General features: G+C 46.0%; 8 protein-coding genes across 8 annotated transcripts; 3 read left to right on the top strand and 5 right to left on the bottom strand.

Moving 5' to 3' along the window:
- The first annotated feature begins 947 nt into the window (after nucleotides 1-947).
- Nucleotides 948-5,186, top strand: GGI43DRAFT_235791 (uncharacterized protein). Its single transcript, XM_083200593.1, has 4 exons — nucleotides 948-1,209; nucleotides 1,269-2,732; nucleotides 2,863-3,635; nucleotides 3,715-5,186. The coding sequence occupies exons 1-4, from the start codon at nucleotides 1,041-1,043 to the stop codon at nucleotides 4,900-4,902; spliced, it is 3,594 nt and encodes a 1,197-aa protein (XP_083063814.1). The 5' UTR covers nucleotides 948-1,040; the 3' UTR covers nucleotides 4,903-5,186.
- Nucleotides 5,187-5,394: 208 nt separating this feature from the next.
- On the bottom strand, nucleotides 5,395-5,757 carry GGI43DRAFT_395375 (enoyl-CoA hydratase/isomerase family protein; the record flags this gene model as incomplete). Its single annotated transcript, XM_083204868.1, has 1 exon — nucleotides 5,395-5,757. A coding segment is annotated over exon 1 (226 nt), but the record flags the coding sequence as incomplete, so codon positions are not given.
- A 1,366-nt stretch (nucleotides 5,758-7,123) lies between these two features.
- On the bottom strand, nucleotides 7,124-12,204 carry GGI43DRAFT_431045 (WD40 repeat domain-containing protein; the record flags this gene model as incomplete). The annotated part of the gene is made up of 10 exons (XM_083209365.1): nucleotides 7,124-7,482; nucleotides 8,118-8,150; nucleotides 8,251-9,478; nucleotides 9,538-9,595; nucleotides 9,674-10,471; nucleotides 10,553-10,658; nucleotides 10,743-10,775; nucleotides 10,974-11,424; nucleotides 11,506-11,984; nucleotides 12,033-12,204. The coding sequence occupies 10 exons, from the start codon at nucleotides 12,202-12,204 to the stop codon at nucleotides 7,124-7,126; spliced, it is 3,717 nt and encodes a 1,238-aa protein (XP_083063816.1).
- A 1,370-nt stretch (nucleotides 12,205-13,574) lies between these two features.
- GGI43DRAFT_235849 (ribose phosphate diphosphokinase subunit PRS5) lies at nucleotides 13,575-15,208 on the bottom strand. The gene is made up of 2 exons (XM_083200594.1): nucleotides 14,157-15,208; nucleotides 13,575-14,103 (listed from the first exon to the last, which is right to left on the bottom strand). Exons 1-2 carry the CDS (start codon nucleotides 15,078-15,080, stop codon nucleotides 13,723-13,725), a joined length of 1,305 nt encoding a protein of 434 aa, XP_083063817.1. The 5' UTR covers nucleotides 15,081-15,208; the 3' UTR covers nucleotides 13,575-13,722.
- Nucleotides 15,209-17,452: 2,244 nt separating this feature from the next.
- On the top strand, nucleotides 17,453-17,964 carry GGI43DRAFT_380204 (DNA-directed RNA polymerase III subunit RPC17; the record flags this gene model as incomplete). The annotated part of the gene is made up of 2 exons (XM_083202948.1): nucleotides 17,453-17,584; nucleotides 17,644-17,964. The coding sequence occupies 2 exons, from the start codon at nucleotides 17,453-17,455 to the stop codon at nucleotides 17,962-17,964; spliced, it is 453 nt and encodes a 150-aa protein (XP_083063818.1).
- GGI43DRAFT_431048 (P-loop containing nucleoside triphosphate hydrolase protein) lies at nucleotides 17,640-18,805 on the bottom strand (the record flags this gene model as incomplete). The annotated part of the gene is made up of 3 exons (XM_083209366.1): nucleotides 17,640-18,365; nucleotides 18,466-18,679; nucleotides 18,738-18,805. 3 exons carry the CDS (start codon nucleotides 18,803-18,805, stop codon nucleotides 18,084-18,086), a joined length of 564 nt encoding a protein of 187 aa, XP_083063819.1. The 3' UTR covers nucleotides 17,640-18,083.
- A 231-nt stretch (nucleotides 18,806-19,036) lies between these two features.
- Nucleotides 19,037-21,066, top strand: GGI43DRAFT_235869 (pseudouridine synthase DEG1). The gene has a single exon (XM_083200595.1). The coding sequence runs from the start codon at nucleotides 19,129-19,131 to the stop codon at nucleotides 20,992-20,994; it is 1,866 nt and encodes a 621-aa protein (XP_083063820.1). The 5' UTR covers nucleotides 19,037-19,128; the 3' UTR covers nucleotides 20,995-21,066.
- GGI43DRAFT_235870 (GPI-GlcNAc transferase complex, PIG-H component-domain-containing protein) lies at nucleotides 21,067-21,950 on the bottom strand. The gene has a single exon (XM_083200596.1). The coding sequence runs from the start codon at nucleotides 21,841-21,843 to the stop codon at nucleotides 21,139-21,141; it is 705 nt and encodes a 234-aa protein (XP_083063821.1). The 5' UTR covers nucleotides 21,844-21,950; the 3' UTR covers nucleotides 21,067-21,138.
- Nucleotides 21,951-22,483: the final 533 nt, after the last annotated feature.

Below are 22,483 nucleotides of genomic sequence, written 5' to 3' on the forward strand. Positions count from 1 at the left end.
GTGTCTATTTTAAGAGCCTCCCAACATCAGCAGCTTCTCAAACTAAAATCTCGCTAGAATCAAGCGAAGAACCATTGCCTCCAGCTTCTGCTTCATGCTAGAGCGCCCTGTCCAAGTCATACTGTACGCTAACGCGGGCCCCTGTCGCAGCCTCTAGTGTTCTTTGTAAGAGCCGCCAAATCAGAGGGCTATAAAGATTGAGATCATGACCGCATGGCTTGGTAGTGCTCGTACCTCGTTTGTGCATACAAGTCCAGCTAGCACTAGACTTTGGTGTGAGCAGGCAACAGCGTCAATCCCCCACCAGGCTGAATCATCTGCCTCTGTGTAAAATTCTAAACCCAATATCTGCACGGTTCTAGCCATCGATCAGTTCGCGAGCCAGTCTTGATATCTGATAGGTACTCTACTACATCTCTGCGCTCTCGGAAATATACCTGAACGTACCTAGGTATTCAACATGCAGCGTTCCTTACCAGCCGTCGCATAAATTGGAATAGCTAGCACTCATCCAACTCCATAAACGTGCGCATAGCGTCGGCAGGCATACATACAAAGTCGTACACCAGACTTCTGACGTGGAAATCCGCCTTGTTCAAATAGTACTCTTTTTGATTGGCATGTCTCTTGTTATGCCAGGACGGCATAGTCATTCCATCAAGCCTCTGGCATTCACTGGGCTCAGGCTGAGCTGCTGATTGAGGGACAGGTGCGCTAGCTTGTATGCAGCCGCCCAAACTGGTGAATTCTATCTTCTCCCCGTACTTGACTTTTTTCTCTAAATTATCGATAAAAAGCCTCCTAAGCCTCCCCAGTATTGGGCATCTCCTCCGCCACCTGCCACCACCAGCATCCACCGTCGGACAGATTCCTTTTAAACTTAACAAGCTAGAGGCGCTTCTTCTCCCTTTCCATCTCTCCCAGTTTCTTTAGTATCGCATCGCTTTTGCCGACGTCATCTCCTTAAACCAACCACGAACAGGCTGTTGGCGAGTTATGCATCTTACTTATATTTAACAGTCGTCGGGCAGCCTTCGATCATGGGCTTGAAACAGTTCAACCAAGATGTAGCCGCATCCAGAGCAATCTCGATCAGCACCGCCGTGTCCAATGTTCGACGAGGAGACTCTGATGGCGAGGTCGTTTTCACCTGGTCATCATCATTCAATGACGTCGCAGCATCTCTTGATGTTCAGGTCCTTGTTCTTGGTGAGCACAGCCGTCTCTAATTCTCACTAGGAAGAAAATTGAAAGCTAATGTTGCGCAGATGTCGACTCGTATCCTAAAAGTTCGAGCGTCATGATATTCACGGAATCAGATCACTCCACTGTAGATGTCTCTTCTCTACTTGAACGTCTATCGCCCTCGCTTGCGAACAAGAACATTGAGGCAATCATAAGAGCTGTTGCGGAGAGGCTTTCTACCAAGGTAGAGCCCGCTAATGATGTATGTGGAGACATCGACTCGGACAGCATGCCTGATTTCGATGACTACGATGAAGCAGAGTCAGGATACGACGATGACTTCGATGAAAACTCTTTCCTTCCAGCTTCTTCCAAGGCAATACCGGGCCGACATATTGAAACTGCAGTCTCTATCAGGCGTTTAAAGAGAGATTTACGAGCTGTCCAATCGGCTGGCATCTCGGTAGGAGTGTTTCCAAGAAGACCTCTTCGGGATGCTGAATTCTTTTCTTTGTCTCTGCGAGTGATGAAGCTTGGCATCCCAGAGCATGCTCTTGAAGCATGGGGTCTTGAAGATGACGAATATTTAGTTCTCCTGTGCCGATTTGCGTCGCACTATCCGACTGTTTCGGAGATTTGGGATACTACTTTCGAAGAATGGAAACCACAGTTTCGCTTTGGGAAATGCTCAGATCCCAAACCATCTGTTGAGACTTCCCGTCTTGCCTTTACAAAGTCATTTGATGGGACCGCAGATAACCAAGAAACTGCAAACGAGAGTAATGAGAAGAGCGATGCTGAAGCTGCCAGTGGAGGATTTGTTCCTCTTTACATGTCGAATTCAATAAACATGCTAATGAATGGCGACCTGCTCAAGCTATTGCATATGAGGCGTAGAGATGGGTTATCGTGGGACGGGGCCATTCGACGTCAAAAGTTGCTCGCTAAGGAAGGGCGTCACATTTTGCAGCAAGAAGATCCTTCTGAAGATGACACATCCGATGACTTGGTATTTGAAAACGCGATGCCATCTTTAAGTCATGATTACGCCTTGGACGACGAAGAAAACATCAGCCTCCCCATGGTTGCTATGCAGTTCGCCTTGCGGCGCCTTGCTCGTTGTACCAAGTATTGCATGGTTTGTCACCAAAGATTAGAGGATGAGTTCGAAGCTCTCAAGCCCTACGTCTGCACCAGTCCTCTCTGCACCTATCAGTTTATTACACTTGGGCTTGGGACAAGCACTGAACATGAAATTATCAACAACCCTTACGTTGTCGATATCTTGATCAGTTTCTTTGCGTCAGCTCTCGCACATCCCAAGTCTTTGCGGCAATACCCCACTGGCCTCAATTTAAAGGCTGTTAACACCGGATCAAAAATCAATCCATCTCAGCATTCCGTTGCAGAAGCTTGCTTCGTTGAAAGATCAATCCGTTTCAACCCAACTGACTATTCCAACCATCGTAATATTAAAGTATGGGATACAATTCTAATAGTCATTGATGGCCCGGAACCTAGTATAACCACGCCAATACTCAATGGAAGTGAGTAACTGGGCCCCTCTCCTCTCTTTTCTTGCTCATCTTCTGTTATCCACTCTATTCTCAGGCATCAACCCCCTACCCCTTCAAAACCTTTTCGGCTGTTCTCTTCTAACTTCCTTCCTTTTTACAGATCTCGAGAGGCATGTTTGTAAAGTGACGAATATTACTGGCAGCATCTGCTCCTTTGAGATTGTGACAACCATGACAGGCCCTCTCAACGTCCTAACTTTACCGGAAGAAGAATGCCCTACACAAGTCTCGAAACCTGCAAAAGAATGGGTAAAAGTCTTAATTTTTCAGTATTCTAACGATGTTGATGATCTCGATGCGACCCAACGATCGGCTGCCCTGAGTTTAATGCTCCGTGGCATTCCACCCGTGTTAGATATGAGGACTTATTTATTAAACAATCCAAGCAAGCGCCTTACATCTTGGGGCCGTATTGACAAAAACGCGCTTACCCTTCTCCAGTGGATCATATCGTCTAATAGGTCTCTTATCCTTCAAGACGATGCAGTACCGACTTCAGACGACTTATCAGAGAAGTCAGATAACCCTGAGGAAACTGAAACTATAAATCCCAACAAAGTGCAGGGGATTCCAAGCCATTGGATGCAATTTCGATTTCTACAAGGGACTCCAGAACGCGAACGTCTTTTCATGCAAGAGTTAACTACTGTGTCACAATCTAAAAGCCCCGAATCGCAGTTTCCATCTATATTTACCTGGCATGGCAGTCCCCTTTACAATTGGCATAGCATCATACGAACAGGGCTTGATTTTGAGACTGTTGCATCTGGACGCTCCTATGGCGATGGGGTGTATATGAGCAAAGATTTCTCAGTGAGCATAAATTACAGCGGCAGAGTATTTTTTCCCCAGAATGCAACTGGTCCGCGTGCTGTAAGTTTGTTCTTTACGTCTTTTCTTGTTCCTCTCTACTTCCTTCTCGAATAATTCGCTGACATCTTTTCTATAACAGGAAAATTACTGGCCCAATTCTGTTCTCAGACCAAGTACTGCTATTTCTATTTGCGAAGTAGTGAATCAAACGAAAGAGTTCGTCAGTGTAACGCCTCACTATGTAGTTAACAAGATCGAATGGATTCAATGCAGATATCTATTTGTTGCTGTACAACCAGAGGCACAAGCCACGCAGCAACCCTTTCCAACAAAGCCCAAAGAAGCCTGTGTCGGGTACATACCTCAATGCCCATCGAATCAACTCTTGGCGACTGGTGGCAAGCCAGTTCATATTCCCTTGTCGGCACTTCCATCGAATCGGCAGCGTTTTGGTCATGACGACCTTGAGCGGCCCAAGGCCAAGGAAACGACAGTTATGTCGCTTGATGATCACGGCGATACAGATCATGAGCTTCTTCTAGACTCTGACGACGAATTTATTGATGATGAAACCATTGACACTGGGCGTAAACGCCGGAATTCATCAATAGATTCGTCTAATGTGCGAAGCACGAGACTAAAATCTGCAGATTGTGAAAGGCCGAGCGGCGAAGGTGATTTGATCCGATTTAAGACCAAATTTACGCCAGGCAGCCTGGATCTACACACTCTCCCAAGACTCTCAGAGCCAAGTTGGGCTTCAACTTCCCCACTGGCACTCAAGAGCCTGAACCGTGCCATCAAAGAGTTGCATCAGATACAAAGTGGTAGTAGCGAAGACATCGCATCTCTCGGGTGGTATATCGATTTCAATAACCTAAACAACGTTTTTCACTGGATTGTAGAGCTACACAGTTTTGATTTGGAGCTTCTCCTTGCGCAAGACATGGAGGAAAACGGTATTACCAGTGTCGTGCTCGAATTTCGATTTGGTGCCAACTTTCCGTACTCTCCCCCCTTTGTTCGTGTTATACGGCCAAGATTTTTGCCTTTTGCCCAAGGAGGCGGGGGTCATGTTACAGTCGGAGGAGCTATTTGTTCCGAGCTACTCACTAATTCGGGATGGTCGGCAGTCATGGCGATTGAGAAAGTGCTCTTACAGATCCGCCTGGGTTTGACGGAGCTGGACCCTCCTGCTAGATTAGACAAGACGAACGGCAATACACGCGACTATAGTATTGGCGAGGCAGTTGACGCCTACCAACGAGCTGCGAGAGCGCATGGTTGGCTGGTTCCGGACGACCTCCAACAAGTCAGATATGCTTAAGTCATGAATAATAATTAAGTGTAAATATATAGATAGAGCTTGTAGGCCTAGCATGTAATATAGCGGGTCAAATATTAGAAGCAGTAGAAATAGTAGAGGTAGTCGAAGAAGTAGAAGTAGTGAGGCAGTAGAGCCGTGTGCTAATATTTCTAAAATTGGTGAGCAGCTACAAAATAGTGTCTTAACTTCAATAGTATTCTGCTGGATAACCAAGGGGTATCTATTCACAAAACCTATACCTTTACAATATATTAAAGCTTCAATAATTAGCAAAGCTGCCGAACAATACTACTGTTGACATTCTCCTCCCATGAGCTGGATTGATTCTGAGATAGCCGTAGAACACTGTCTAGGTTTTCCGATGTCCGGGGCAACGCTGCCAGCTGGTTGAATCGAATAAGATCGTTTTCAAAGTCTGTCTTTGGGGGAGCTTGCTCCGCACTGCTAGCCTTGGTGGCACGGATGGCCTCGGTAGGGAAGAGTGCAATTCTCGCCGCTATGCTATCGACATGTCCTGAAGAGCCTCAGCAGTAGGATGCACAGAGTTGACCCAGCCTACGCGAGCTGCTTCAGAAGCGCTGACTTGTGCGGCAGCAAGCAGGTATACAGAAGCACGCCCAGGGCCAATGAGCCTTTCCAGCTGTTGGAGTCCACCGACGTGAATAACTCCGACGGCGGCTTCAGGGGCGCCAAATTGTGCCTCTGGGCCGGCAAGCCTCATGTCCATTCTAAGCAGCTGCTCATCTCCAGCGCTCCAGGCCCGGCCGTTTATCTCGCCGATGAAGATGACTGGAGTTGTCAAGAGGAGGTCCAAATTTGCAAAGTATGTGTCCAAGAGGGCAGGTGCACTGCGCCCAGGGATTCCATTTGCTGTGAAGAGGTTGAAACCAAGTGTACTAGCCCAGAAATCAGGACTCTCGCTATCGAAAACCACAACTTTGGTGTCATTTTGATCTTGTAGGCTGAGCATAAATTCGTTGAATGCAATAATGACATTGACGTCCCACAGATTGATGGGAGGATTGGAGATGGTGATGCGTTTGGCGCTGCATGAACTATTGATGCATGTTTGCTTTAGAATTTGGGCATCCACTAAACTATGCCAAAAATGGGCGAAGGATAGGTAGAGGGCAATCCAATTCAAAGTTCTGGAGAGTGCCATACTGGGTAAGTAATGAAGTGCTCTATTTTACACCTAGAGAAGTTGAAACTTTTCACCTCTCATCGCGGCAATATATACACGCGATTGGTCATCACATCGCTACTTGTAATGGAGTCTAAGAGTTGAGTGTGTTACTAATGCCAGAGAATTGTTTGCGGCTTGGAGCAGGCTTATCCTGGTATTTATCTGTTCGATAGTAGCTTCCAAGAGGTTAGCAATTAGCAATTATCTTCCATGCTAATCGCTTTAGGAAAGTGCTCCTCTTGGCTCTATAAGAGTGTTCATACGATGCGTCCACTGTCAAAATTGATGTCCCGGGGTTTAACTTCAGTAGCCTATTTGTAAGCCGCTTGACATAGCCAGAGCAGAGATAATAGGGACTAATAATTTAGCTAATGATCTCTTTTTAATAAAATTAATCACCATTGTGTTTGATGTTTACAAATCAACTTTGGCTCTGGCCGGGAGCATGCGAATGTAAACATGTGCAATGGCAGCAACAAGTCCAGTCACAACAACATGACAATAGATGTCTTCGGATTCGTAAGTCAAACAGTTTTCTCGTCCCATTTTTATCATATTTTAAGAAGAAGAAACGACAAAATGATATTAATAGAGCTGCTCCGCATAAGAAATGTGATATACTCCAGATGCTCATAAAAGTAGGTATATACTTGTAACATTTACCTTCTTTTAAGTGTATTAGTACATCTCCATGCACTTTGAGCATGTATATAATGCTCTTCTCTGAAGTATTGAAAATTTTAGCAAAGACGTGCACTCTCAGTAAGTAGGTACATTATTCCGAGGGCACAATTTGATCTTGCACGAGCCAACAGCTTCATTATAAGCAAATATGTAGGATATATATCGCAAACTATTTATTGGCGCAGTGTACTAACGCACTTTTATTCCACTTAAAAGTAGAAGACCTCTTCTCTTTGCTTGTTCTGCCTTGTAATTTCCACGGTCCTATCAACTCTACTTAATAATGACTTATCATTACTTTTTGGGGGACTTGATAAAAGTTGTTTCTTTTTTCGAGTATTCAGCCTTCTGTCATTGAACATCCCCAGTGTCAAAATCTATTGAATCCATATCAAGCCGCAGAATGAAGAAATCATCATCCAGCTCAGACGCATGTGAGTGCCTGTCCCTTTCGGACGTGTTGGAAGCGCGTTTTCTTTTTCCTCCATTTTGGGCAGCTACTAGCCTTGAATATACACTGCAATCGAAATTCAATATAAACAGTGACTTTGATGGATTTGATATTGCGATGCAGCTATTTTTCGTATCCCATTTAGACTCATACCAATGGCTTGTAGGTCGATATTCAGGGGGAAGCCATATGAGCCTTTCTCCATTAAGAGTAACCCAAGAGCCTTGCAGCTCTAAAATATCGTTCGTGCTATCTTTAACTGGCAAAATCTCAATATCTGAGATTTGCTTAATCGTCAATATCACTTTTATATTGAAACATTCATATAACCCTATGAGCCCCCTCCACCTTTTGGAGAAGAGTATTAAATGATTGTTGTCAGAAAAAGTAAAGTTGTCGGGACTGAAATACGAATTATCGGGCCTATATTTTAGATCGTAACAGAAAGTATTAATTTCTGATCTTATATAATCGCTGAAATAGGTATGAGAAAGAGTTTTTATATCTGTTCTTGAAGCAGAGGCAATGTCCCAAACTTCGACTTTAATTGTCTCAACTCTCTCACCTTTAGAGTCAAAATAAATAAGGGAAACTGCTAGTCGCTTGCTATCAGGGGAGAATGCGAACATGACATTGCTTATGGCCGTAATTTCGATATATATGAAACGCCTCTGAGAGATTATATCCCAGACATCAATAACAATACCAAATTCATCATTTGGCAATAGCTTGAGCATCCTCGTAAAAGCCAAATACTGACTGTTGGGAGAGAATTTAATTTCACGAAATCTCTCATATCGCTTTTTCACACACGCGTTTTTAAGATCAATACGCTTCGCCATTTGTGAAGAAACGTTCCATATCGCTAAAGAATTTTCTGATTTTATAGCCAACTTTTTTGAATCCGGGGAGAATGTAGCGTAGTATCTGTTATAGCAGTTTTTGGCGCGGATATCAAATATATGCGCTCCTGAATCAGTTTGCCAGAATTTGAACTCGTTGGATGTCCAAGATACAACCATTCTACCGTTGGGCGATATCAACACATTTTGAGAGCGCATTTGTGTGTTTGTCGGGGTTGTTATCTCATGCTGTCCAGTTTCTATAACGTCAATACATCCGTCAGAGCCACAAAAGAGTTTTCTTTTCTCTGTATGAGAGAACATAGGGCAATCAGCCGTCACTTCAGTCTTCTGTATGCATTGACGGGATGATATATCCCAAATCTCGACCATACCCAGGGTACCGACCGCCAGTAGCTGCCCATCAGCAGAAAATGCTGATACCCTATTGTAGGCGGCCAAACTAATCTCAAATATGATTTCGCCTGTCATACTATCAAGCAACGTGCATGAAGGCATAGTCTTGCCACCAGAATTCGGGGGTTTGGTGGAGGCAATTAGGTATTTGCCATCTGGGGATAAAGCAATAGCTTTGACCCAGCCGAAATCCATAGCATGAATAACATCATCTGTATCAATATTATAGATAATAATTTTTGATCCACTTGGTGTAGAGGTACATATTGCCAGGATATCGATGTCGATAGGTGAGAATGCAATTTCCTCTATTGTTATTTTCCTTCCTCTTATTTTTCCTTTTAGTCTCAAAGGCTTCGTGTGGATTTCTTCCTCTTTCTGAATATTGAAGAATACAACATAGGTGTTCGTCTCGTAGGCACACGTATGTATGCCAATAATGCCAGGCGCAGACGGTAGAAAAGATAAATCACGGATTTTTGCGACTGGGAGTTCTATTTGTCGTACAATTTCGGTTGTTAGGATGTCCCAGAAGATCACTGTCTTCCAACTATTTAGGACTGCCATCTCGTTGTTATTCTGTGGAGAGAATTGAAACCATTCAAGACCTCCAAATAGTTCCCGTGACTCTTTCTTGATGCTACGTAGAGTTCTTCCCGTTTCAACGTCCCAGATCATGATTTCTTGGCTAGAATAGTAAGATGATGCCAGCCAAGTACCACAGGAAGAAATACTCAGAGATCGATATTTAGCTTTAGGTCTTCCGTCTAGTTTCTCTATGCACGAAGTCCAGTTCGTAACATCATTCGGCCATATTTGAACCCAATTTGGCATTTCTACATTAAATTGTTTGCGAGTGATGCTTTCAACAGGACTAAAAAGCAACGCAGATATGTAAACTTGCAATGGAGCATCTCCTATGGCTTTACCAAACATTTGGATAAACCGGCGAGCATCCCAAAGCTGCTCCTTTAATCCAGGTTTCTTTGTATCTGCCTAATAATGTGTAAGTTCAAACGCTCTCTTCAACATTAACATTAAGTAATTAAACTCACCAATAAACTCTCTAATTTGTGCATTTTCCTTTGACCTTGATATATATTTGAAAGAAGACTTAAGGCTTCTAATCAGTATATATACTTCTTGCTGAGGAAAGTACATATGAGTTCTTCGCTTTCACTATCAACGGACTGTGAAATTGATTTCTCCAGGTGTTCAATCCAATAGACACAGCAGTAGCTTACTGGGGCGAGTGGGTCAGGACTTGGGATATTCTGATCATCGAGATCACTCATCAGATATCCTGGTTTTGACAAGCCATAAATGTCTCGTTTCAAGATATTTATCATTTCAGAGATAGAAATTTTGAATATGAGCTTGTTGATATATTCCATGCCGTTGCAAAAGAGCCTGTGAGAGGCCTTATTGATTATAAAGTCTTTTGCGGATTGATGGATGAAATATACAACACCTTTTCTTTGAGTTAAGAAATTACCACAATACCCTAGCGCTTCTTCCCAGCGTTTCTCTAGTGATTCAATTGTTATATTGACATTTTCAGGATAGAAGGTCAAAGTTTCAAGTTCTTGTATGCTGAGCGGTCGACGCGCAACAGTATTGATAGATAGAATTCGCCTGCCCCAGTCTAACTCGCCTTGGCAAACTTTCTCCACCATACGTTCATAAAGGTTATCAAGCCCTGGGGGGTATCTGGCTGATTTCAGATTAGGGCCAAAAGATGGCGCTCTCTCAAGCATCTCGCAGACTAACGCAACCCAGAGAAAAGTACCATCTGCGTTGTTGATAAGGTATTCTTGTATCGAGTCTCTCATGCCCTGTTGATATCTTTTTTCTCCAGATAAAATTTCCACTTTATAGTCAATATAAGTCTTTATAGCAGTCGATACGGATTCTGCATTAAGCTCAAGGCTTACGATTGACTGATTATCGGCATACAGCAATACATCTTGAATATTTGCCTCATTACGACTTGATACAAGCCATTTAACTCGGCAAGATGATGAACTTTGCCTTATTAGCTTAAGGAGATTTGGTAAGTCTGTTATGCACTCATCCAGGGCGTCAATAACGAAAGTCAGATCCTGTATAGAGGAGTTCTCAATGGTGCTAAAAAAGATCTGCGATAACACGATCCATGAATTTAAATCTTCAAATACTATTTTACCCGATCTATCATAATCATTCCTGACATATGATATCAAAGTCGGCTGCTTGGAAATAAGCATATGTAATAGTCCACGTAAGACTGATGATGCATTATTGAGACGGGAATCTGTTGCCTGACAGAAAAAATAGCAAAGATTTCCGGAAAGCTCTGATTCTTGTAATTGGTCGATAATACCGCATAACAGCATCGTCTTTCCTTTTCCAGGGTCACCTCTTATCCATAAGAGACACGTATTTGGATCTTCAATCCACTGTTTATATGAATCATTCTTTAAAATCCACGCATAAGCATCCAGTAATAAACCTCCCTTGGTTTGTTCAATGCGAATCTTGTCGTTCGGTGGGCTAGTGATGTACAAGTCCCTGAGGCAAGCTATATCTGCCTGATTCCTAAAGACTATTTCCCTCTGATTCTTAGTCTCCACGAAAAGTGACTTGTCCGTCTGAGGGTAGCGGCTGATTAAACCTCTTGCGGCACATGCAGCTGTTGCGGCGGCAAAATTCTCCCAAGCTTCTGCATCGCCCATTCTATGGCCATCTCCGTATGTAGACACCCCTTTAACAATGATGCAAGATAGCTCATCCCATGCTCCGGCGCCTTCTGTCTCAAAAGCGATAATGTTATGCTTCTGGGCAATTCGGTCGCGATCAATCCCCGCACCGAAGCTTGTATCACCAGACCCAAATCTTCCAATAAGAATAGTTGGCTGCTGGGCCGACTCGACATCGCCATCATCTTGCAATTTCTTTTTATGCTCTAGGCGTATTCGAGGAATCAAGTGGCCTTTATCACAGCCAGTTTGTTCGCAGGGTGCCATTCTAGATTTGCCACATACACGATCACCAGGCTCAGTATAATCATCGCATATGCATTGTGGCGAGTTGTAGTGTTTGTGACAATAAGTCGATTCAAAAAGCATATCGTTTGTAGAGCCTGGATACTGGTTAGTTGCCTTGTATCTCTTCTGCTGTCGCTCCTCAGACGCTCGATCTTGTATCTTTCTTAAATAAGTTGAAAATTTATCCTCCAGGCGCTGTAATCCTATATCTGTTTTAAGAACAGTTACCAAATTCCGAACGTTTTTATCTGGTCGGCTAAGACGGTCTTCGAGGGTATCTTTCTCACGGAATCCGTCGGTATAGCGACGGCCTAAGTCGTACTGGATAACGGTATCGCTAATTACTACATCCCCAAGAAGTAATTCTTTGCCCAAGGCATTTGGAACACCGTCGCAGGTTCCAGTCAACAATAGAAGTTTGACACATGGATAGCTAGATCGAAGGCTAGCCGCTGTGCCTGCGGCCGTGGCTTTGCCTGAGTTGCATAGAAGCGTGATAACGATATTAAACCCCTCCATATAACCCGTCGTATACGTGTTGAGATCTCCTATAGCTCGGCCGAAGGGATCTCCATCGTCATCCCAGAAGCCATCAAGTACAAGGCAAACAGCATTGTATTCAAGGTCTTTAGTGCAAACAATTGCAATTTCGAAGTCATCGCGACTCGTTGGGCGCGCTACCTCGCGGGCTGCCATGCTGATTGTTGCGCAGCTAATGTTCTTTTTATTATACGTATAGAAATGAGCACCATCAAAGATGGAGATCAAACACGGTTGACTTGTAGATAAACGATGTTAACACGATGGTGAACTAACAGAGGGGAAACAACAAAGTTCCGGGCATGCTTAACAATCGAAGGGAAGAGGACAGCGCCTTGGGCGCGGAGGTTTGGGCGCGTATTCATGCGGCTGAGATTCAGACAACCAATCATCTCGACATAGTACTTCCGCCTTGATAACCCCGACCACGAGCTCAAATATAACCAATCGCGGCCCTCATATAGACCAAGACGCATGAGCCACTGATTCCAACAAATAGCAATGAAGCACATCATTAAAGTAGAATATCTTTGGCGACTTAGCATAATTCGTCCTTTTTATACCTACCTTTCATTGGAAGAAATTATTCGCGAAGGTGTTTATACGCTTTCTAAAGATATAACCAGGTTTAGAGAGTATATTCTGTACTACAATATTGAACTCCATGATAAGATTTGCATAAAAGGCAAAAATATTCAACAGTCGATACGGTGACAAAACAAATTTCGGACGACAAAGTTTTTATTCATATTTTTATTCATAAATTCTTTTCTCTCTATCTTTAATTTTTGTCTTTTGTTCTATTCGATCAGCATTACGCTGACATGGGTTAATCATTTCCATACATGGATATTTCCCCACTCGACGCCGAGTACATGATACCAGCACATATGGGCGCGCAAGCACACAGACATCTCGGGAAATCCATTCAAAGTCTACGATCCATTTTACTCTCTATGTATGATTATCTTTTTACATGTTATGCACGATTTTTTTGGCCTTTCCTTCTTTCGTAACTTCCCTGGATTTTCGAAGAGAGCGCCAGGGAATGGGTGGTATGCCAGCTGCGTCTGCTTCATTTGACAATATGTCGATGTTGTTATGCGTAAAGAAGAATAAGAAAAGACCAGAGCAAAGCACAGTGCCGCAAGGCCTGGCTGCGTAGCTGGTATGCGTAGCCAAGCAAAGGCATGGCCCGCAGATAAATAAAGAAATCCCCCTGTTTCAAATCTTGACCGCCCAGAGATCCCATAGATCGGTTGCATAGGTCGAGCAGGGATGGATAGCTCAATAGGACCGATCAAGTAAATGCAGGGAGAGTTGTATATTCTAGTAAGAGGGGGATGTAACGTGAAGAAAATGACTACACCTCGTCCCATAAAGTAAATTCCAAATGGTAGTAAGTCTCATGGTCAAAATAAATGTAAATTGAGATCTCAAGAGACCACGGGAGGTGTGCCCGTAAAGCAAGAAAGGGAGGAAAGGGAGGGAGGGAGAGAATATGTAGAAAGAAAAATAAATCAACCCAGACCAAATGACCATGAAAATCTCAACTGCCCCAGCAGATTTGCCCGTTTCCGTTTACTCCCTTTATCAGCACTAAAAATGATAATATCGCGGTGATTCATGGCTGATCCAACAAAACCAATTAGCAGCTCCCCGTTAAGGCCAGACTTAGACGTATTGGAAAAGCGCGCTAATAGATTCTCCATGGTGGACGCGGCGAATAGCCTCAGCAAACACTGGCGAAATATCAAGCACTTCCAATTTGGGGCACAGACGACGATGCTCTTCCTGCGGGACCGAGTTGGTCACGATGATGCTATCAATCGCAGAGGCATTGACGCGGGCAATGGCATCTCCACTGAAGACGCCGTGAGTGACGAGAGCGTAAACTCTAGTTGCGCCCTCTCGCTTCAGCAGCTTAGCAGCGCGAGTAATGGTATTGGCCGTATCGGCAAGATCGTCAACCAAGATACAGACACGGTTGGCAATGTCACCAACAAGCATCATGCTGGCATTGCGATGGTTTGTAAACTTGATGGGACGGCGTTCCTAGAAGGTATAAAACATGAGTTTCGAACAAGTAGATTGTGGGGTTGTATTACCTTGTGAATCAGGGCAAAGTCCATGTTGAGGCTGTCTGCAATGGCAGTAGCTCGCTTTGCACCACCTGCATCGGGCGAGACGATGACGGCTTCCTTGTATTCGGGTATATGGGTCTGGATGTAGTTTTGAATAAGGAATTTACCATAAAGATTATCGACGGGGATGTCGAAAAATCCTTGGTATTGAGGGTCGTGGAGGTCCATGGTAATGATGTGATCAGCGCCAGCGCAGGTAAGAAGATCAGCAACAAGAGTGCCAGCCTGGGCAACCCATTGCTTGTACCCAGGTTTGGGTTGGAACCCTTTGATGTTGGTAGGGTTCTCGTAATCGTGAGTCGTAAAACTTCGTTGTGAGACATCGGGGTATACTCCATGGCCATTGGAACCGACGCTCGAAATGGTATCCGATCGCCTCGGCAGTGAGTCGCCGTTAACTTCTCGAGGGCTATTCTCAGCGATGGAGCTCTTGGAGAGCTTTTCTGAAAGGCCGTTGACGCCGTTTGTGAGTCCGGCACTTCGTGGTCCGCCCGGCCGCGGTGTGGGAGGGACGCTTTCGAAGGTGTAGTCCTTCTTGGAAGATTCGGACGACTTGGATAGAGGGGCGCCGGCTTTGTTATATGGCCAGTCAGGCTGCCTCGAGTAAGGGAATAGAGGCACCACAGCGGTCACCCGCTTAGCGGAGCCAATTTTGCATGCCGAAATCATGATGCAAAGGTCGATGAGGTTGTCGTTGACATTGCCAGAGCCAGACTGGATAATGTAGACATCCTTGCCACGGACAGAGTCCTTGATCTCGCATCGGCTCTCGCCACCAGAGAACTTGGAGAGAATGCGATCACAGGCCGGGATGCCAAGGAAGTTGCAGACATTCTCAGTCATTTGGGGGTGGGAGTTACCTCCCAGGACGACGATGTTTCGAACCATTGCGGCAGTGTCGAAGACGAGCAATCAAGAGTAGATTGTCGGAGAGGAGGAGGAGTCTCCAATTGAGGATTGCGCAATGAGCTGCAGATCCTGTGGTTTGGAGGTGTCGCGTGAGGGCTTGAGCAGCGATGCTCGTTTTTTCCTGCTAGACCCGCTGTCTGTCAAGTGGGGAGCAAGAAGAAAAGCGACGTCAGATAGCAGAGCCGTGGTCCTTTTGCCGATTGCGGCCGAAGTTGGAGATGCAGGAGGTGGAATCTCAAAAGAGCGCACAAAACAACAAAGGCGATAACGGCGAGGCCACAAAGGCAGCAGCAGCAAGGAGGCCGGGGAATAATGCTAGAGCAGCATGGTGACGAGATAAACAAAAGAGAAGAGGAGACGAAAAAGAGGAAGAGAAGAAGAAGAATAAAAACTGGAGGTGAGGAGAGAGGCTCTGAGTCAGGACGCCGATTCGACGACTAGCAGGAGGGCGGAACTCAAAAAAAAAATCTATTGCGCATTGGCAAAAAAAAATTATTAGGCCTGCGTCTCTCTGCTGCCGAGACGTGCATGAGTGGGGTCTCCTTCAGCGAGATGCAGTTCGTCCAGGGCTGGCTGCAGGGCTGTTACAGGGCTAAACGTGCTGTAAATGAAACAGTGCCAGCGCCTTTCCCCGCTGCCGCTGCTTGGAGGCGCCCTGTCAAGGCTGTTCCGCCCCTCCACTTGGTACTTGCTGCTCAATGACACACTGTGTATCGCACTGTACGGATAAACCATCCAACGCAGACGAAAGAGGTATCTGCTACGGGAGGTACAGTAAGAGGCTCATGCAAGTGCAAGTATAGAGTACTAAGCAGGGAACTTGGAGAAAGGCACTTCTGGAGACGCTGCGATAATGGAGTACAGTTAGTGGCTAAAATCCTGCGACGGCTCAAAAATAAAACACATTGAAATTTGTATAAGGATTGTTCTATCTACTCAGCCCCTTCATGACTTTGTAACCACGCAGATCAAAATATTTGTACACCAGAGAATGGCAGTACCAATAGCTTTTGGTATGTTTATAGGATTTGGGCGTTTTTCTAAAAAAAAAAAAAAAAAAAAGAAAAAAAAAAAAAATTAGAATTTTTCATAATAATTCAGATAGTATAAGTTTTGGTGAGACTCGGCGTTGGTGGTCGCAGACTTTTGGTACTTGTTCTAACCGTGGCCGAATCACGGAGTCCAAGTATAAGCCCTCACTGGCCGAGTAGCCGAAAGGCGAGAGAGAACCCGATTTCTGGGGGCCATGTTGCGATTGAGGCTTGGAGATATTTTCGGCGTCTACGGAAGGTTTAAGTCACTGGTCACAAGTACAGCTTGTATATTGTAGATACCTACTCATAGCCATACTAGAGCCATCAAGGTTGAGGATTGCGCAATTGCTACTGCGTACATGCAAGTAATTTGTCTCATCAGCGTGCAAAAAGCTCTGCCGTTGGCCGGGAGGCTTCTGCTAGCAACAAGACAATTCGATATGTACCGGAACCAAAGAGTGCTTTAACACGCACCTATTAATAGTGGCTGGCTTGGACAACGATACCATTCCTCAAGGGGAAGTAATTAAGATGGACAATACAGTAAAGGTTTAGCACATCATTCAAGCTCATGAGGCATTTGCCGTCTTATTCATTCCCAGGGTCCCTCTGTTCTCCAACTTAGTCGCAGGGTTTGCCATGTACGTACAAGCCTCTCTCGGCCCCCGTACTCTGGCTTGATGATGCCAACATGCAGAATCGCCGCGCAATTCGCTGCAATGTTGGCTATTGAATACGAAGCTACTAAGAACTCAGTCCAAGCCGTTTCCCATTCACATGCGGGATCCGACCTAAACAATTACTCACGTGGCGGTGACTTGTCTCATCTACTTCGTCCTTCGTCTCTCCATCACCGCTAGTTTTCACTGCCTGCATGTGATAATCCATGTACTCCAAGGCAAATGATGTCTTAGATCCCCAACTTTTCAAGCCCTGCATATCAGATGCATGTACATAATATACTAGTGTAATGCAGAAATTCACACTATACGACTACCGCAAGAAATTTCTAGCGGCGTGTGTTTGGCGGTCAGCTAGAGCCAAAAAGTATGGGGGGCAATTAGCGCTGCTCTGATTGGGCTGCCTGTTTTCTAGCAAAAAATGCTTGCTTCCAAGCTTTTCTTAAATCACATGGCGATTCGATCTGCGTGTTGGCGAGTTGCGTGCTGAGACGACTCTCCTGTTTAAAACCGAAGAGGGAAAGATATATCGTCTCATATAAGGGTTTACTATTATTATCTCAATAACGGCCATTGGCTCTTTGGTGTTGTGACTTCTTGGCTTGTCATCTTTCCTGCAGCATAAACCACCGGCAAAATGAAGGTCCTCGAGGCTCAGGCTGCTGTACTCACTAATTATGAAGTACTTCAGCATCTGGCCCAGCAAAAGAACCTATACAAGCTGAGAAAACGACGTGGCCCTCCTAATCTGGAGACTGTCGTCAGAGAGGTTCGTCAAGATGAGATTTACGAGATGCTCACAGGTCGTCGGTTACTGATGATTCATAGCTCATTCAATACTTACAATCATCCCCCAATCCTCTAAGTCAGAAGCCCAGCACATATACCCCCAACTGCATCTCTCAACTGCTTGAACGCCTTAGCCCATACGAGCTCTCCAAGGGTGAAGTCGTCATGATTCTTAACCTACGGCCTGCTTCCGTGGCAGCGCTCAACACGGTCATCGAGGAGATGGCGGAGCGCTTCAGCGATGAGCAGCAGGAGGAAATGGTCAACATTATCTTGGAAGTTTTAGGCCAGTTTGAAGCTTCAGATCCCAACGCAAATGGTAATGCAGACGATGCCGCAGAGGATGCCAACGCTTCATGAGATCTTCTTCTACGATTACAGCTACCAGCACCAGCTTCTTTTCTTTTGGGTACATGAGCAAACAATAACTCGCTTTGCTATCTAAAAATCACATAAGGACGGCAACAAAACGAAATACCTCACATTATCGTACAGCCACCCTCACTCTGTCCTCCTTTCTCCGTTGTCGTCGCAATGGCCGTCTTGCAGATATCTTCAAAAGCTGGCCTTATCAACTCGCCCGTCACTGCCGAGCATTCGACATACCGATCTGCCCTCATCTCCTGAGCCATGCGATAGGCGTCTTGCGGATATATAATACCATTTGGATCATTTTCGGACCGCAAGTCTCTCTTCAGCCCCATTATTACCACCGGCAAGGAATCCCTGCGCGAAAACGCTTGTTTGACCTCGTTGATCCACTAATGGCAATTACATGATTTGTAAATATTAAGTATTTTCTTGGTGGATAGATAGAAAACCAATAAGACAAAAAAATAAATAAAATCATGCAATACTTACATATCTCTTCATATTGATGAGGCTCAAGCGCTGGCTAATGTCGTAACAGATGATGATGACATCCGGATCCAATAGTCGCCAGTTTTCCGGGCTAGAAGTATCGTAGAACTCAAATCGATACCTCCTTGATGACATGTTCACAGTAAATGTGTACGGCTGGTCAATATCACGTAGGAGCGGTATCGGATTGATCTCATCTCCAGCCTTCACTCTCCTGGATCGTAAAAGTCCGTCAGCAGAATGTCACTACCCTATGAAACGTCTGTACGCACGAGAGAAACGTCGTTTTGCCACATTTTTCATCTCCCACGAGAAGCAGCCTGACAGCTGCATCTTCCATCTTTCCCGGGGAAGAAATTCCGATCGAATTGAAGAGGGAAGAGGGAGAGAGGCGGCATCGGGATCAGTTGCAATGAAACAGATAGAGACGCATATGCGCTCAGTAATAACGTTGACATTCCAAGTGGCGCTTCTTATCGCGCTAAGCCACAATTTTCATGGTATCAAGCCACACCACCCAAAAAAGTAAGTAGCCCACACTTCAGTGAGTCGTTCGTTAATAGTGAAAGAGGAAAAAAATCCCCCAAGCAACTTATGAAAAACAAAGGAGGGTTTTTAAATTGAGATGGAAAAAAGATAACCCCATACACTCATATTTATTACATGCGACCTTTCCACCTGGGGAATCTAGGCCGCAAGATTTGTGGAGGTGCCATAAAAAGCTGGCCTAGTAGGGCTAGAGAAGGATTTCACTGCCGCTTCTCAACCGTCAACAATTTGGAACTGGTTCGTGAGAGGAGAGCAAAGATGGCGGACCAGGGGATTTACAATAACTGGACCAAAGCTGGTTTGGTTCAGCGGATAAAGGAGCTGGAGAAGGAGTTGAGAGTGGCTACATCACCAGGGCCAATTTCAACATCAAATAATGAAGTCGCCCAGGTGGCGCCTGAAGAGCAACAGCAACAAACAGGAGATGGAGAATCAGCCCAGCCGGTTAAGAAGCCCAAGGCCAAGAAAAAGATGGATCCTTCGAAATATTCTACTAGATTTATCGCCTTGAAGCTCGCATATCTGGGCAAAAACTTTGGCGGCTTCGAGTTCCAGGCCCAGGGCAACCAGCCGGCCATCGAGGAGGAGTTGTGGAATGCCCTCACCAAGGCCTGCCTCATCTTCCCCGAGAACGAAAATGTGGTAGACTTTGACTGCTGCGAGTACTCCAAATGTGGGCGGACAGACCGCGGTGTTAGTGCCTTTGGACAGGTTATTGGGCTGAGAGTACGGAGTAACAGACCGTTGCCTAAGAAGCAGCCAGACGTCGATGAGGCAGAGTTGAAGGAGGAAGGGGATGAGGCTACTGGAGCAGACCAAGACAATAAGAAGAGCAAGCCAAAAGCACCGCCAAAACCTTTTGATGATATCCGCGATGAGATCCCTTACCCCCATGTTCTCAACCGCCTGCTACCCAAGGAAATCCGCATCCTGGCCTGGTGTCCCGCGCCGCCTCCCGACTTCTCCGCCCGCTTCTCATGTCGAGAGCGCCAGTATAGATACTTTTTCACGCAGCCCGCCTTTGCACCTACGCCATCTCTCATCGAAGCCCCCTTATCAAAAAGTGAGGAGAAGAAGTCCATGAAGCCTGGCTGGCTGGACATTGATGCTATGCGCGACGCAGCGAAGCGATACGAAGGAGAGCACGATTTCCGCAACCTCTGCAAGGTCGACCCTGCGAAGCAAATCACCAATTTCAAGAGACGCATGTTTGAGTCGGATATCGTCGAAGTGAAAGACGCAGCATCAGCTCTACCCTACCTGAAGGCTGCTGGCTTCGCCCCTGAAGACATGGACCTCTCTTCTGGTGAGGCATTCCCCAAAGTCTACTACTTCCACGTCCGCGGCTCAGCCTTCTTATGGCACCAAATCCGCCACATGGTCGCCGTCCTCTTCCTTGTCGGCCAGGGCCTTGAAAAGCCCTCCCTCATTAGTGAGCTGCTCGACGTAGAGAAGAACCCGCGCCGGCCAAACTACGTCATGGCCGACGAAGTGCCCCTCGTTCTCTGGGACTGCATCTTCCCGAGCGATCTGAACGACTCCATAGCAGCAAACCGCAGAGACGATGCCCTGAAGTGGATCTATGTTGGTGAAGATGGGCCTAGCGGCCGATTTGGCCAGTTTGGCATCATGGACGACGCATGGCAGATGTGGCGTGGAAGAAAAATGGATGAGATCCTCGCGGGCCAGCTGCTGCAACACATCTCGCAGCAAGGAAATAATGGGACTACCGCCGCGGCAGTAGGCAAAGCCGCACCGGCCATTGCCAATAGCACCAAGGTTTTTGAGGGAGGAAATAACGGAAGATTGAGCGGCAAGTATCCCGGCGTCATGAACATGAAGCTGCTAGAGTCTGCAGACGAGCAGAATGACAAGTATGCGAAGCGAAAGGGGTATGTGGATGCGGAGGACATGAGGGCGAAGAAGGGAATGAAGTCGAACAAGACAGAGGAGGGTGATGCCGTCATGGCTGACGAGTAGAAGTAAAAGGAAGAAAAAGGTGCATTGTATGGGGTATATATAGATTCTAATTCTAGGATACACATCTCTTGGAACAAAAATGGCATGTCTTATACATCTCTTATTGAGATGGATTTCTTTCATATTCTTCTCTTCATTCTTATTTCATTTCTCATTGGCCACCACTCTACTATCTTCCCCTCTCCCCTCGTACAAACACTCTCTCACCCCCCTCCACACCGTCTCGACAATCTTCCTCTTGGGCAGCAAGCCCGGAAACACCACAACGACATCCTCTTCGCCCTCCACCACCACGACGAGGTAGTACCGCACCTCGAAGCCGCGGAACGCCTCGTTTACCAAAATGTCCTGAATCTTCTCCGTCGGGATGAAGCGCGTCGCTGCACTGGCCAAGTACGTCGCCGGGCTCTCACTCGTCTGCACGCCCAGCCCGCGCAGCACCAGCAGGCTCTCCTCCTTGTGGACCCGCAGGTTAAGCGCGTAAAAGACCACCACGGCGACGGGGATCAGCACGGGAAGAGTCACCGAGGCGGCGATGCTGGCGAGGAGTTTGCCGCTCGGGGTATCTTGGAAGGTATCGAGGAGAAATACGATGCGATTGAGAGAGAGTAGCGGCGGAAGAGACAAAGGTGAAAAAGGTGTTGGTGCTGCGCCAAAGGAGCTACGCTCTTGAACCCATCGCGCATAGATGACAAGTAGCGTGACGAGGGAGAGAAAGATGCGCAGGAAGAGTAGGAGGAGCCATAGGAGGCGCAGAGGCAGCGTCTGAGGCGGTAGGGTGGTGACGGTATATTCGGCGGTTGTGGGAGAAGGGCGACGAATGCGCAGACGAGGAGCCGTGGTGAGCATGGCGAAATTATATGACTTTGTACAGACAATTGCAGATGAATTTGTAGAATGCTGTATTTTTATTCTTGCAAATAAGCAAGCTATATATTATTCAATTTGCTTCGCTTCGTTCTTAATCGTTTCTGTCGTTATCAAAGGTCGTAATACTGAGTTGGATGTCGTTTTCGTTTGGGAAAGTGGTTGAGGATTGGAGGTACGGCCGCAGATGCGCAAATCAGGTGGTGCAGATCATTCTATAGAGACAGACAGCCGAATCTGTTGGCCATGGGTATAATAGACGGCATGAGGTGGTGGATATGCAGCATTTAAACCAATGCGCTGTTGCTGTTATCGCTGTGGCAGTGTCATGTTTGGTGGTGATGGATGACATGAGGTTGAAGAAGCTCTGCTGTTAGTTAGCAGCAGCATTAGCACATGTCACCAAAGCTACAGCAGCTTGCTACAGCGCACCCACCGGCTCAACAATTCCCCGCAGTCCAACCCTTTATAACCCAAAAAAAGTCCCTCTTTTGCCGGCTGTAATGGTCAAACGGTGAAGGCTCTCACAAAAGCTCGCCTTTTCCACACCCACCCCCGTTAGATCCTCTCCGTTCGACGCCCAGCCCGAACGCTGCGGTGGCTGCGCGCTCGCATGGGTAAC

The sequence above is a fragment of the Trichoderma evansii genome, assembly GCF_050947405.1.
Source record: "Trichoderma evansii strain SZMC 28006 chromosome Unknown GGI43scaffold_3, whole genome shotgun sequence".
Taxonomy (NCBI): domain Eukaryota; kingdom Fungi; phylum Ascomycota; class Sordariomycetes; order Hypocreales; family Hypocreaceae; genus Trichoderma; species Trichoderma evansii.

What these genes read in the sequence shown, in the direction of transcription:
- GGI43DRAFT_235791 (XM_083200593.1), top strand. Translation starts at nt 1,041, where the DNA reads ATGGGCTTGAAACAGTTCAACCAAGATGTAGCCGCATCCAGAGCAATC. An exon ending in CACGCCAATACTCAATGGAA is followed by an intron (nt 2,733 to 2,862) that starts GTGAGTAACTGG and finishes TCCTTTTTACAG; the next exon opens with ATCTCGAGAGGCATGTTTGT. An exon ending in ATGCAACTGGTCCGCGTGCT is followed by an intron (nt 3,636 to 3,714) that starts GTAAGTTTGTTC and finishes TTTCTATAACAG; the next exon opens with GAAAATTACTGGCCCAATTC.
- GGI43DRAFT_235849 (XM_083200594.1), bottom strand. Translation starts at nt 15,080, where the DNA reads ATGGTTCGAAACATCGTCGTCCTGGGAGGTAACTCCCACCCCCAAATG. An exon ending in ACTTTGCCCTGATTCACAAG is followed by an intron (nt 14,104 to 14,156) that starts GTAATACAACCC and finishes TATACCTTCTAG; the next exon opens with GAACGCCGTCCCATCAAGTT.
- GGI43DRAFT_235869 (XM_083200595.1), top strand. Translation starts at nt 19,129, where the DNA reads ATGCGACCTTTCCACCTGGGGAATCTAGGCCGCAAGATTTGTGGAGGT.
- GGI43DRAFT_235870 (XM_083200596.1), bottom strand. Translation starts at nt 21,843, where the DNA reads ATGCTCACCACGGCTCCTCGTCTGCGCATTCGTCGCCCTTCTCCCACA.